Below are 13,346 nucleotides of genomic sequence, written 5' to 3' on the forward strand. Positions count from 1 at the left end.
TGCTGCCAAACATTCATGGAGTGCCGTGAGTTTCTTAAGCCAGTAGGTGTATATCATGTTGGGGCTTGGTGCTGTCCAGTTTTTCATACCTGATACTCTTTCTTGGCTGTCTGCCATTGCGATGTTGACTAGATTCTGTTCAGGGAGGTTGCTGAGGTCCTCTCTCAGAGCCACAAACCACCGTGCATCACTGTTGTGTGCTACCTCCTTCTCCATTCTAGGAACAGCAAAGATACTGCGCAAAAGGACCTGAGCTTGCAGGAAAAAGGGAACATTTGTGATATATATATTCGACTCTGTGGACTGCTATGAGTTAAGTCAGATAGGATTTCTAAGTCAGCTACAGTGATAATGGATAAAGAAAACCTGACTGAACCAAAGGTTTGTCAGCATCTTTTTAACACTTTATTGCCCCCTAAAACACCACTGGAGACAAAAAAGTAGTTAGAGTCCAAATTCTGCTCCCTTTAATAGCATTGAGCCTGCTGAAAAATGCTGCACAGCAGCAGACATATTGCAGGGTTATTTACCTGTTAGGACAAGAGATATAACAACAGTTTAAAGTGTATTTAGTGGCAACTAGTACACTTGATCGTTTGTATAAAAAAAAACTATAGGCCCTGAGCATTTTTAGATAATTTTATTCTATAACAGAGTAGGATAGGGTGAGTGATTCAACAACTACAATAAACTGTGTGTGTATGTATGAAAGGTATACATATATATGTGTATGTGTGTGTGTGTGGTCTTTCCCAGGGCAAAATTAATGGTAGAATCTCTTCTGTGACACCATCTGTGAAACATAATACATTTATTATTCTTTTCGTTGCACATCATTTAGGCAGCAATACAGATCATTAGCGATTTTTAAAGCGAAGCTTAAGTGGCTTGCATCACCACAGTCCTTGTGGGAATGACAGGGATGATTAGGAGGAGCAGGGTGATGATGAAGCAGAATTAGTACGATCCCCACGATGCGCCAAATTTCCTTTACATGACCCCCACCCCCCTTTATTCTAACGATATTGGCTCCATGGTTTATCGTCTGCTTTTGTCCCACTGACATCGCCGCTCTTACAGCGCACCGGCTCTGCTCCTTTAAGTGAGCCTTTGCGCAGAGTCTCCGAATCACCACAACTGCATCATTGCTGGGCTGGGTTGCTTAGCAACTGGACAGCACAGAGATCCCTCAAGAAAACCTCCTTCCTGTGTTTAAAACTCTAGCCTGCGTGATTTTGTGATCGTTGATGTGCAGCCTGCTGTAAGGGTGTTTCTGGTCGAAATAGACGACAAAAGAGCGCGTAAACATAACATCAGAATAAACAGAGGATTCTTCCTGTCCCCCGAGCGCGCGCCTGTCAGCGGAAGTAGGCGCGTGTCTAGTGCGTGCCTGGTGTGAGCGTGTGCGTGCTGTAAGAATGTAGTAAAGTGGAAGAAACGCATGAAAATACACCGGAGCACACCCCCAGCATCTTAATGGCTTTAAGGCAGAACATTCAGCTATTGAACATCCTGTCGCTAAGGAATTCACCTTAGGTGTCCCCCACTATTTATTGGATGTTATTTTAAATTAAACTAAGGAAACGAACAAGGTTCCTCTGTCATGTCATTTTGGACGATCGGAGCATACTAACATGTCCAAACGCCAGTGATCGCCGGCCAGAGGAGGCAGGAGTACTTTTCAAATAGCTTAATATAATCCAACGCACTTTATGCATATTTGTGCGTAAAAAAAGGGAAAATCAATATTTCTCTGCAGGTAGTTTTTAATTTTTTTTCCTTCATTAGAGGAGTGATATAGGCAGCTCTGACGTCTGCATCAGATATCACCCACCGCTTTTTCAATGTGCATTTTCCCCTCAGTGACTTTGCGTTGATCTACATCAGCAGCAGCAGCAGCAGCAGCAGCAACCGGGGGGGAAGAAGAAGAGAAAGAAGAAAAAGGAATCAAGATTTCATTTTCTTTTCTATTTGAACCCACCGCCCCCCCACCCCCCTCTGCCCCCCTCCCACCCCACCCCACTCCACTCCAACACCCCACAAATACACATCAGCCGACCGCAGCTTTCAGCTCAGTCAAATATCCTTTAACAGCATCACATTGTGGGCAAAGACTGGCGCCCGGAGCGTCGCTGGAACCATGCCTCTCCTGCAGATCTGGACTGGGGATTTTTATTCACCGATTTGATTGTCAGGAGGCTGCTGCTTCAGCCATTCATGCCAGTGTTTGCTTTTTTTCTGCCTTTCCCCCCCTCCTTCCCCCCACAACTGGACTTGTCATCACTTTTAAAAGTATCCTGTATGCTGTTCTTTTTTATTCGAGCAAAGATGTCTGATCTTCTGGTGCTGGTCGAGGGACTCTGTGACCTGCACGGATTTCCATAGCTGAGGGAAAACAGCGGGGGCCAAATATCAGATTTTTCTTTTGTTTTGTCCTTTATAATGAAGAAATTGCATGAGTAGATGTAGGTGAGTTCATTTGACTGGTTTAAAAGGGCAATTATTATTATTTTTTTAATTGCCTGCTTTTAGTTTGTGCGTTTTGGGGGAGGACCACTGGACTGGTTGGATTATAGGAACTATAAGGATTCGTGGAGATGTTGGGTCGTCAAGAAGAAAAAATATGTGGAATTTCCTCTGCTTTGGCGGCTTTGTCATTCCTATGCTTTGTTCAAAGGTAAGGAAATCTCAATTTGGAAGAAAATGTCCATCAATATATTTAATTAGAGCTTGAAATTTGGGAAATCGCATTAAGGGGGTACCCAGGCCTGCTTATAGGGGCACCGCTGCCGATATATGTTCCATTAGACAGCGGTGCGTCACGCGCGAGCGTAAAAAACGCGCGTGCAATATACAGAGCCAATTGGGAAATGTAACCTTTTCCTGATGTCCAAATGAGGAAAAGTCATATGTGTTTGGCGTACAGTCAGGGATGAAATAACCTACACACATAAAATATTTATAGGATGATATGATTTATTATAGTATGGTAAACAGCTGGATCTTTAAGTAAACAGGTAAAACAAGTAGATGTGGAAGTAATATCAATGCATATTTAATGGTTCTAATTGCCCACCTCAGTGAACTGAACCAAATCAATCAGAATTGAGGGAAAAAAATGAATCCCTGCAGGTTGTCTCTCCCTGTAGCTCTCCAGATGGAAGGCTGGGGAAGCTTTCAGCCTTTTAATAAATCAGCTCATGTCAGGGCCTTTCAATGTTTACAGCACACATTTTTTGCACAAGCCTTCTCAGAACATCATTGCACCCAGAATCTGCTACTCAGCTCCCTTATTGTTTTGATGTTGAAGACACTGATGTACATCCCTTGTGGCCTACTCTGTTTCCTTGTCCGTAACGTTCTACGGTGTCAGTTAAAAGATTTAAGGTACCTTGGGACTGAGGCTGCACTTTTTCATATTTTGCTTTCCTGATACCTGATCTGCAATGAAAGGTGGTTCTCATATTACCCAGCACTGATTTTCCCAGAGATTGAAAACACCCAGCTGCAAAGTGAGTTAATAAAAGGGTGCTTCCATGACTCAGACAGCCCTTGTTCCTCCTTTTTTTTTTGGATTTTCCTCAACATTCAGTTTGCACCTTCATTGTAGGGATAAATATTGAGTGGAGAACTGGACCATCTTAGAGGTTTCAGGTCATGTCACTCCATATTATTAGTTAGTCAGACCTGAATATCAGGGAATAAATGTACATACTCTGGTTCAAGCTGACATCATACTGGAAGGCTTCGTTTTTCCTTTTTTTATACTTAGATAAGGTTAATATTCCAATGCTATTCATTCTCATCCGTTTTGAAGGTCTTGCAGTAATGAAATACTTGACAGATTTACTGCCATCAGAACATCTCTACAGCTGATTAGATGGATGTGCAGGATAGGTTGGTCCAATGCACAAGGCGCAATGTTCAACCTTCCCCCAGATTTGAAGTGCTTTCACAGCACACCTTAATTTGACCATAGCTCTAAATTGTTACTTTGAGATCTTAAGAAGTACAACTCAATGATGTTTGAAGCACATTTTTAGTGGATATCTTAATAGATTGTTCTCTGTATTTAGCATAAATCCAGACTAGCTTCATTTTGAAATTATGGCTAATTTAAGTTTGAGAGACTAACATGGAATTCAAGATCTGTAGAATAACTCCAATCTTAAAAAAATCATCATGCTAGTTTAGGAACACATTGTTTTATAAACCCTTAAATCACTGTCACATTTACAACGGCTGATTATTTGCATTGAGGCTGATTGTTATTTACCCAGGAAATAGAGGCAGGTCTTCACCATTGATCGTTGTGTTTAAATCGCATACTGAGAATAGATCATGTAGAGGTGGAAACTCTAATTTACTGTAAGCTTGTTGAATGAACCTTTCTCTGTATTCTACTAGATTAATAGTTTTTTTGTGCTAGATGTTGTTGCCAGCTTCACCTTTTTTTTTTAACCTTATTTGTTTCACATAGGAAAATAATTGTTGGTGCACCACCTTATGGAACCGTTTCCTGTGTAATGAACCATCCAGTGCAAAAAATGGTTAAAAGGTCAATAATATAGTATTGGCTTAAACGGCTTTGAGACTGTCGAGATTGAAGTTGTTAGACATGATTTTCTTATTGGCCCTAAATTCTTCTGAATAACCAATTATCATTGGCTCTGGGGTGAACTAATCTGTTATTTATGCCAAGATATTAACTGCTTAGAACCTTAAAAGTGAACTAGAGTACACTCATAAGTGAAAGCATAAAAGCAGACACATGCGTTGCTATGTCAGAATAAAATAAAAAAAGACTTTCTGTTCCTGGTATTATATCCCCTTCCTGAAACATTACCTCTCTGTGCATTAATGCTTAAAAAGAGGTGCTGTGTGACCATTTTTCAAATTTCTACCTAACCTTGTGCTTTTACAAGATACAAACTGTCCCAGAAATGACACAACCCTGCTTTTATTGATTGAGAAAAGACTCTTATGCTTGTGGTTTTTGCCTACAGCTCCTCCACCGGAAGCAGCGGAATGTCTGTGGCCAAGACTACCGTGGACAAGTTGCTGAAGGGATATGATATCCGTCTCAGGCCTGATTTTGGAGGTATGTGGTGTAAATGTGCCTGGTTTGTGGGTTTGGTTACAAAGGCTACTGATGTTTTATTGGGTGATGCTTTGGATATCCTGACATTTCTTACTCTGAAATTCTGCAGTGAAATATTGGGACAAGTTGTGTTGTTATTTTATCAATTATTTTATTGAAGAGTCCTTCTCTTTGAGATTAAATTCAAACATGTAGTGAGAAACAAAACATGTAATTTTACAAATCTATTCATACATTTTGCCTTTTCACATTTGACCATGTTTCAGCCGCAATATGTGTTTTTCTGTAAGTCTTGAGACATAAAAGCAAATTATTGCAACAGCAAGGTAAAAGTAGATTGGTATACATTTTTGAAGATTGTTTTATCACTAAATATCCAAAAAGTGTGATGTGCCTTTGCATTCAGGCCCTCTGAGTCAATATTTGTTTAGAGACTGATAGATTGGTCAATGCTTCTAATCAAAACACCCCAAAAACACAGTCAAAAAGTATGAAAACCATCTGTGATCAAAAACTTTCAAGCATTCTCAATAATTGTAAACAGGTTAAAGGCCGGACTCTGGACCATTTTAACATCTGAACACCCCAAATCATTTAGTTACAACCCTGATTGTCTGTTTAGGGTATGGGCATCTCTGTTCTTCCTCACCTTGTACTTCCTGGGATCTTCTTTCATAAACACACCATACTCGTTTCTTTTCCAGGTGGTTGCTTGATAAGAGCTCTTGGTGGTAACAGATGTTGATATTGTTAAATAAGTATAACTCGGTTTAAACTTTCCCTCAACTTTGTTTCTCACACTGTGTTCCTTGGTCTTCACGGAGGTGTTCGTTTGCAACAAACCTCTGAGGTCTACAGGGAACAGCTGGATTTCTACTGCGATTAAATTATTCACAGGTGGTATCTAGTAATTTATTAGATGACTTCTGAAGGCAGTTGATTGCACTGATTTATATTTAGGGCCCTCAGAGTAAAGGGAGCTGTTTACAATTGCAAATGAATGCAAATTACAAACTTTTATTTGGAAATCACGTCTTCTTTTTCTTCTTTCTTCTTAGTCTATCTTTAGTCTATCATGATACCGCCAAAATACATTCAAGAGGTATAAAATCCTTTGCAAACAACTGTAGATCTAACCTATTTTTTTATTAAATGTATTATTTTGAGAACAAATGTGCTTAACACAATTTACTGCTGAACACAAAGGTTGTATAAAGATTCCTTATAAATGCCTCTGGTACTGAACAGTTTGCTGGATCAGCTCCAGTAGTTGTCAAGTAGTATACACACCTTTGGAGTTTGAGTCGTAGTATCAGTAATGTTTAACTTTCCTCAAAGCAAACATCTGAGACCTGTGTTCATGATGCATAATAAAAAGAAGGCTTTGATTTACATTTTCGAACATAAGCGTTTGGAGCTTGGTCACTTGTAACCCTCATAATGGATTGAATTTTGACTCAGTCCTGATTAGCAGCTATTGTTAAAACCCTAATTTGCTTCAGAATTAGAATTGTAGTCTTTGAGTTAAGCAGCAGCTTCATAATGTGTGGTTCATACGCTCAAAGCTCTGCTTTCTGTGAGGACGTCTGTTGCTGCTTGATACTGTCAAAAGGACAAAAATCTTAGCAAGCTCTCAGGACGTAGTAACAGCATTGGATATCAAATTAACAAGAGCAAATGACACATCCAAAATGTGTGGCATCAATTAATTTTGCAAGGGTTGGTTGGATTAAAGTCTACAGTTGGAAGAAGAGACATGCTGAAATGTCACAATCTTGCTTTTAATACTTTTACAAGATGCAGAAAATGCACATTAATCACCCCTTTCATTATTCTTCACTTTTAAGCATAATTTGATTTAGTTTAATGGGATGTGAATAACTATTGCCTGAAATAAGGGTAACAAAGTACACTTCTGGTGTTGATCTTTGTGGTTTAGCTTTATTTGGCTATGGTATGCCTAAGTTGTGTAACTTATTATTACTAATTATTGAGACACGTCACTTGCTAACAATAAGCTATCATTGGATGCCATGTGGAGTCGAACAACCAAAACATCAGCTAGCCGATATAAGCTCCTCCTATATGATATCACAGTAAGGTGAGCAGGCTGTTGTATTTGCCGCGGAAAATTTTGTATTCTGTGTTACTGCGCAAAGGGGTATCAATTGAAAAGTAAGTGGATTAATCAAATTATAGGTTATACTGCTTTGCAGTTGTAACATTTTAAATTTGTCAGCAGACTAAATTAAGTAAATCTTCATCAGTGCAGACAGTGTGTTGGCATGGTATAGCATAGGAAGTGGCCAAAAGTACAAAAAGTTCTTGCCATGAATCATATTACATAAACTAATGTGTCAAATACGTAGAAACACTATGCTGTAGCAATATTTACTCTAAGCAAGATATCGTAGCCAAAATAACTGTTAAACTAAAGAGTTTCAGGAAAACTGGACATCCACAGTTTGCCATGGGGTGGAACGGTTCACAATATCCACGGTTCAGTTCGGTTCGGTTCACGGTTTCGTGGTCACGGTTTTCGGTTTGATTCGGTATACGTTGATTGTTAGCCTGACATGTTGGTCGTGTTGCTGTTAGCATAAACAAAACGTGTTGCAAAATGCTTGCAGACCGTTGCACTTTTATCCACAACTTTCTTTCCGCCGTCATTGTAGGTCACTCTAAATGCAAAGTGGTCCCATACAGCAGACCTATAAAGTGCTGCTGGCGCGTCTTCCAACTCCTGTTCTTTCCCACTCACCATACCCACACACTCCACACGCTCATACACTCCACAACAACTGATTTTTTTCTGCTACACCCAGCTAAGCTGCTTCGCTTCTTCTTCTTGTTTACTACTGGTGGTTGGCTGTGGTCACAGTACCGCCACCTTCTGCTCTGGAATGTACACGCTTCGCCTATGAGAAAAAGGAGCAGCGCATGAACTGTGGGCAACACACGCGAATCGAACCGAGTCAATCGAACCGAACGGTTCGGACGGTTATAAACCGTTCCATCCCTAGTTTGCCACTATGAGCCTTCTTTAGGATCAGCACCATGGACAGCATTTTACAACTAAAATAGGCTGTAGATGTGTCCCGGCTCTCGCTAGTAGACAGATGGAGATAGGGACCAGCACCCCTTGCGACCCCAGCTAGAATAAAGCGTGACAGAAAATGGATAGATGGTTTTTTTTTTTTTTTCAGCTGTTGGAGCTGTTTTGTAAAGACTTTATTGAGAAAGAATTACCTTCTTGGTCAAAAATACCTGGACTTTAAGTAAATGTAATAATTTGTTTACCCATGGCACATTCACTTATTAAAACACACTGATCAATGTACAAAACATCTAGTATTTTAATTTGTACAACCATGTCTTTAAGTTTACCAAACAGAGCAAGATAACCAAATATCAAGTGAACTTGTAGTTTTCTAGAATCACTGTTGTACTCTGACTTCCTAGGGTCTGTAAAAAAGCATTTCGTAAATGAAATTTAAATTTAACTTACAGTACCATACAGTAACCTTCTTCTAGATTTACATTATTTTTCTATCAATGTCCTCTGAATTGTGCCTACTAATTACGTATATGTCAGTGTTATTCTTTAAAATTTGCTGCAGGCAGCAGCTTGTCAGTCCTGCCGCTATAACACTCTTGATGATAATGAGATCAAGCAGTGAAAAATGTATAGCAGGTGTGCCTCTTCATGTAACCTTCCACCGGTTGGGTGCTCACCCAAGCAAACGCTCTGATCAAGCCTTATGTGCCAGGATATGTTAGTTTGATGTAAGTCGTTGAAAAACATTTTTTATAGTTTTTCCCTTATTAGACTGGTTTTCACCCCACTCAAAGAATCTGAGATTTTGCTTTAAGTAAAGTTTATTTACTAAGTTAAGTTTATTGGTATGACTGTAAAAACAGCTGCTAATAATAGTAGTTCCCAAAGGTTTGTATCATGTGTGAAATATCACTAGAAAGCTAACAAGCATTGTCCCATAACACTTGATCTATTTATGGCCAGTTATGTGCAATAAAAATCCATAATGAAGTTTCAAGAAACCGCATGGTTTTCCTTAACATGTTTCAGGTAAACTTCTGGCTGGTGTCATAGATTTGCACATGATAAGAACCATGAAGTGTAAGTGGTGGGTCTTGTTTTCACCTTTGGACCTTTTTCACATTTTCTGACACAGACTTATTTATTTAGTCAGGCTTATATTAGAATCACTTATCGATGCATCAGACTCATTGTCAGAATTGTCAGAGAAATCCCAAAGTTGTATGCATACTGTAATACTGTAATACTACAGCTTCGATGTTAGAATGGATCCTAACCCGCAATGTTCCCAAGATATAAATCTTCTCCCAGGGTCCCATATGCTCTCAACTCCTTGCTTGTGCAAACACAGACCTCATGATTTACAATGTTACAGCAAAGGGATTCTGCCTCCTAGTTAGGTTAAGCTTGTAATGAACCTGTACCAGGGATGTAAACACGTCTGTTTATAATGTATACAGTATAACCTTCAGATACCACAGTTTTGGTGAAAAACTTTATGGTCAGACAAAATAAGCCTCAAACTAACTGGCCATAGTATAGATAACATCAGACCCCAGGTGTTATATCAGATTTCAGGTGTGGTAGCATTATGCTAAGGTTCTGGTTTACTTGCTGTGATCCTAGTGATCCTAAGATGCTGCACAAAGTTTGATGAAATTATGGATTTCCTGATACAAGATGTCTTATAACTGAATAAGAGTACTGATATTTTATTACTTGCCAGTACAGAGTATGGATACAAGTGCTAAAAAAAAAGCTGAAGATAAAAAAAAAAAGATTTAAGCTCAAATTCTTCTAAAATTCTAAATTGACTAAGTCAGTCTCTAACCCCAGTCTCTACACCTAATTTGCAATCGAGAGGGCTTTGACAGCTCATAGCTGCTCATAGCTGCAGCTAATGTAAACCTAATTGTTTTGATACTGTGATCTTTGTGAAATATAGAAGTGGTATCTGTTTAAAGTATCAGCTTGTTTTTATAAGCATAATTATGAGTACTCGATGCTGGTATCGGGCCTGATACTAATAACAGTATCGATATTAGCGTATCCCTAGATTTATTTATATCAATGGGAGACTGTCTTATAACAATTAAAAACCCAGCTGGGCATTCCCAGGATGGTCTGAAACACATCAAAACTGATTTTATAATAGATAAAGATGGCTAATATGATGTTTTATGGACAACCTGTGACCGTGCTGTGGTAATCTTTTATTGCTTGTGCCTAATAGCCGTATCTAAAGTAACATTTTGAATGAACTTTTGAATGAAAGAGTTGGCCAAAGTGTAGTTAGAATAATACAATAAGCTTGGTGATGGCTACAAAATGTACATAGTTTCTCTACAGCTTGCTAAAGAACATTTAAGCAAATATAAGCTGAGATATTCTGAAATATTTAAGCTAATGTTTATAATTCTGGCTCTAAATTTGAGTAAAATGTGATGGACTGGTGAACTGTCAAGAGTGTAGCCTCACTTTTGAAGATGAAATGGTATAGATTTTAAAATTCCTAGAAGAATAAAAGAACCTTCACCCTAGGATGTTTACGCAGATGATGAGCGAATGTACACTTCTCTCAAATGCTGTCTAATGTTTTAATTAGTGCTGCTATAATGGATGGCGTATTTTTGTAACCTGATTATGCTGTATACTCATTTGTTTTTCTCTATTTGCAGTTAGTGTAGAAAAAAGAATTATATGTCTCAAAAAATTCTTTTGTTTGCCTCAATATAATTTAACAAAATTGAGTTTACTGTATAAAAGGGTTAGAAAATGCATACATTTTGCTTTGAATTCTTATTGGTGTCTTGTAACTTTTAAACATATCGTTGCCATGCCTGTTTTAATACCTGTAACAGCAAAAACATTATTACAACAGATTCACTTAAAGAGATTTCCAACACTTATCTTGTCAGAATTAGTATTCTGGGACATCCTGCATCTTGGTATTTATGTGAGTCTGGCTTTGACACCTCCTAGTGAAACACTTTCAAAGGACATGACAAAAAGAGCCAGCCCATGCAGATACTAACTTATGGGGATGTGCTGGCATCTGTGAGTGTAAATCAACAAACTGAACCTATTAAAAAAACAGAACAAAACAACAACAAAATAATTGCTGTATGATATTATGGGCTTTACTTTGGCCAGGTGTTGCCATACTATTGGTAATTACTAAAACCAGTGGTTTATATGTTTACTTTCAATTTTTTCATTTGAGGTAGGAATACCGTTAGTCCACTCTGTATTCCCTCTACAGTACATAAGCTACAATATATTTTGACCTATTATTCCCAGTTAAACAAAGTCTGCCATATGTTGCGCTAGTTTGGGACGGTCAGTATGGCTGTTAGTTTGGAAGGGGAAGAGTTGTGACCCAACCTCATCTGAAGTCTGTCAGACGTGTTATATTTATCTGAGGCGAAGCTGGATGCAGTCAGGAAGTGGGAACTGATTACTGACCCCCTTGACTGAGGATCAAACACTTAACTGTGCCTGTTGTGGGATCACAGACGTCTTTCCATTTAAACCGACTAGTACTAACGAATTAAATTGAAGTCTTGGGAAACTATTGCTAGAAGATAACAGTTCGAAGACTCCCACTTTGTGAAATGTATAACTTGTTAATCTAAGATTATTTTGATCGTACATTTAGAATTTAAAATGTTTATATAATGTCTATCAATCTATATATATATATATATATATACGTATATAAAAAGAGAGAGATATATCATTTATATAAAAAGAGAGAGATATATTCCAGTTTTTAATATTTCAGTGTCTCTCCCTTTTGTTTTGTTTTATCACTGTGTGACTTTAATTAAAAAGAGTATAAATCTACCTGTATTTGATCATAAAATACCCAGGTCAAGTTGCACATGTACGCAAGAATGCAGCGTTGTTTCATACCTCGACATTAGCAGAGCAAAGTGTGCAATTGCTGGGTTAGATTCCCAGTCATCTAGGTCTTAGTCATTCCAAAAACAGTTAAAAACAAAACCACCTGACTTTTTTTTTTTCTCCACATTTGAAGATGTTTAGCTTCCACTCCAGAAACCTTTCTCAATTCCAAATGTCTGGAGTAATATGGAGCTCCAGGCTTTATAGAGTAGCCCAACGAAAGGATTTATGGCTTGTTATGGCTTAGAAAACATGCAAATTGAATCGAAACAGCTCAACCCCTTATAATGGGGAGTAGTTAAGATCATTTTTGGCCGGCAGGTTTAAACAACTGGTCCAAACCTCTGTAATGGGGAGATGTCGTTTTGGAATGAATAAGTGTGCGATTGCACCGTTCCATATTGCACAACTAAAAGGTGACACCTAAAAAAAAAAGAGTGGACTCACAGCTCTTGCTAAACTCAATGCAGTTTGTCAGGCAGCTACAGTGGAAGAAGAGAAAGAAGGGCTGGACAAACCAAAACTTAATGTCATCTTTCAAGAGATTGTTTGATTGATTAAATTACTCATCACAAACATTATCAAGCTGAATGGAAACAGCACTGGTACTGGAGAAAGAAAACTGATGTCCAAATGGCTACCTGTTGCCTCCAATGTGACCAAACTCCATACATTGCAAGACATGCAAGTCCCTGAACAGGACTGGGTTATCATTATATCAGAACTCCAAAGGGATTACAAAATGCTTTACTCTACACTTATTTTTCCAACTACCGTAGGTACTTCTATCAAAAGATTTGTTAACACAGCAATGGACATTTCCTCTGCCTGCTTTTACTTGGTAATTCTTTGAAAAAAATCTCCAAATCTCATCTGATTTCTAAATATTTGTTCAAGATTTCCGACATTTAGAATTAAAGCAATTTAATAAATTGAGAAAGATTACTCATTTCGTTCTAATGAAAGTGAAGGCTACCAACCTGGGATTTTAAAACTCCAAAACATACCAAACTAGGGTTTCTTAACCCTCGTCCTTAGGGCCTACTGTCCTTCATGTTTTTGTCATAAAACTGGACAGATGGATCCAGTATTCAGGTGAGACAGACATTCAGAAGGTACAAAATATTTAAGGACAAAACAACAAACACAGAACAGAACGCCGGCTGCTGTGGATCAGCAGACCTACAACGGCAGCAGGGGAAGGCAGAACATCACCCATCACCGGCACTCTGGTTTAACAGTTTAGTTCATGCTCTCGGATTAAGCAGGATCCAGCCGATG

The 13,346-nt window shown here is 38.6% G+C and overlaps 1 protein-coding gene across 1 annotated transcript in view; it reads left to right on the plus strand.

The window, feature by feature from the left end:
* The first annotated feature begins 1,428 nt into the window (after positions 1–1,428).
* The window catches only part of gabrb4 (gamma-aminobutyric acid type A receptor subunit beta4), an 80,601-nt gene continuing 68,683 nt past the window's right edge, over positions 1,429–13,346 (plus strand). Inside the window, exons 1-2 of the mRNA XM_038292235.1 lie at positions 1,429–2,677; positions 5,007–5,101. Coding sequence (XP_038148163.1) covers positions 2,598–2,677; positions 5,007–5,101 — 175 coding nt within the window. The 5' untranslated portion in view covers positions 1,429–2,597. The remainder of the gene's footprint in view (positions 2,678–5,006; positions 5,102–13,346) is intronic.

Source organism: Cyprinodon tularosa, unplaced genomic scaffold (genome assembly GCF_016077235.1).
Source record: "Cyprinodon tularosa strain WSP-4 unplaced genomic scaffold, ASM1607723v1 ctg31, whole genome shotgun sequence".
NCBI classification, from domain to species: Eukaryota; Metazoa; Chordata; class Actinopteri; order Cyprinodontiformes; family Cyprinodontidae; genus Cyprinodon; species Cyprinodon tularosa.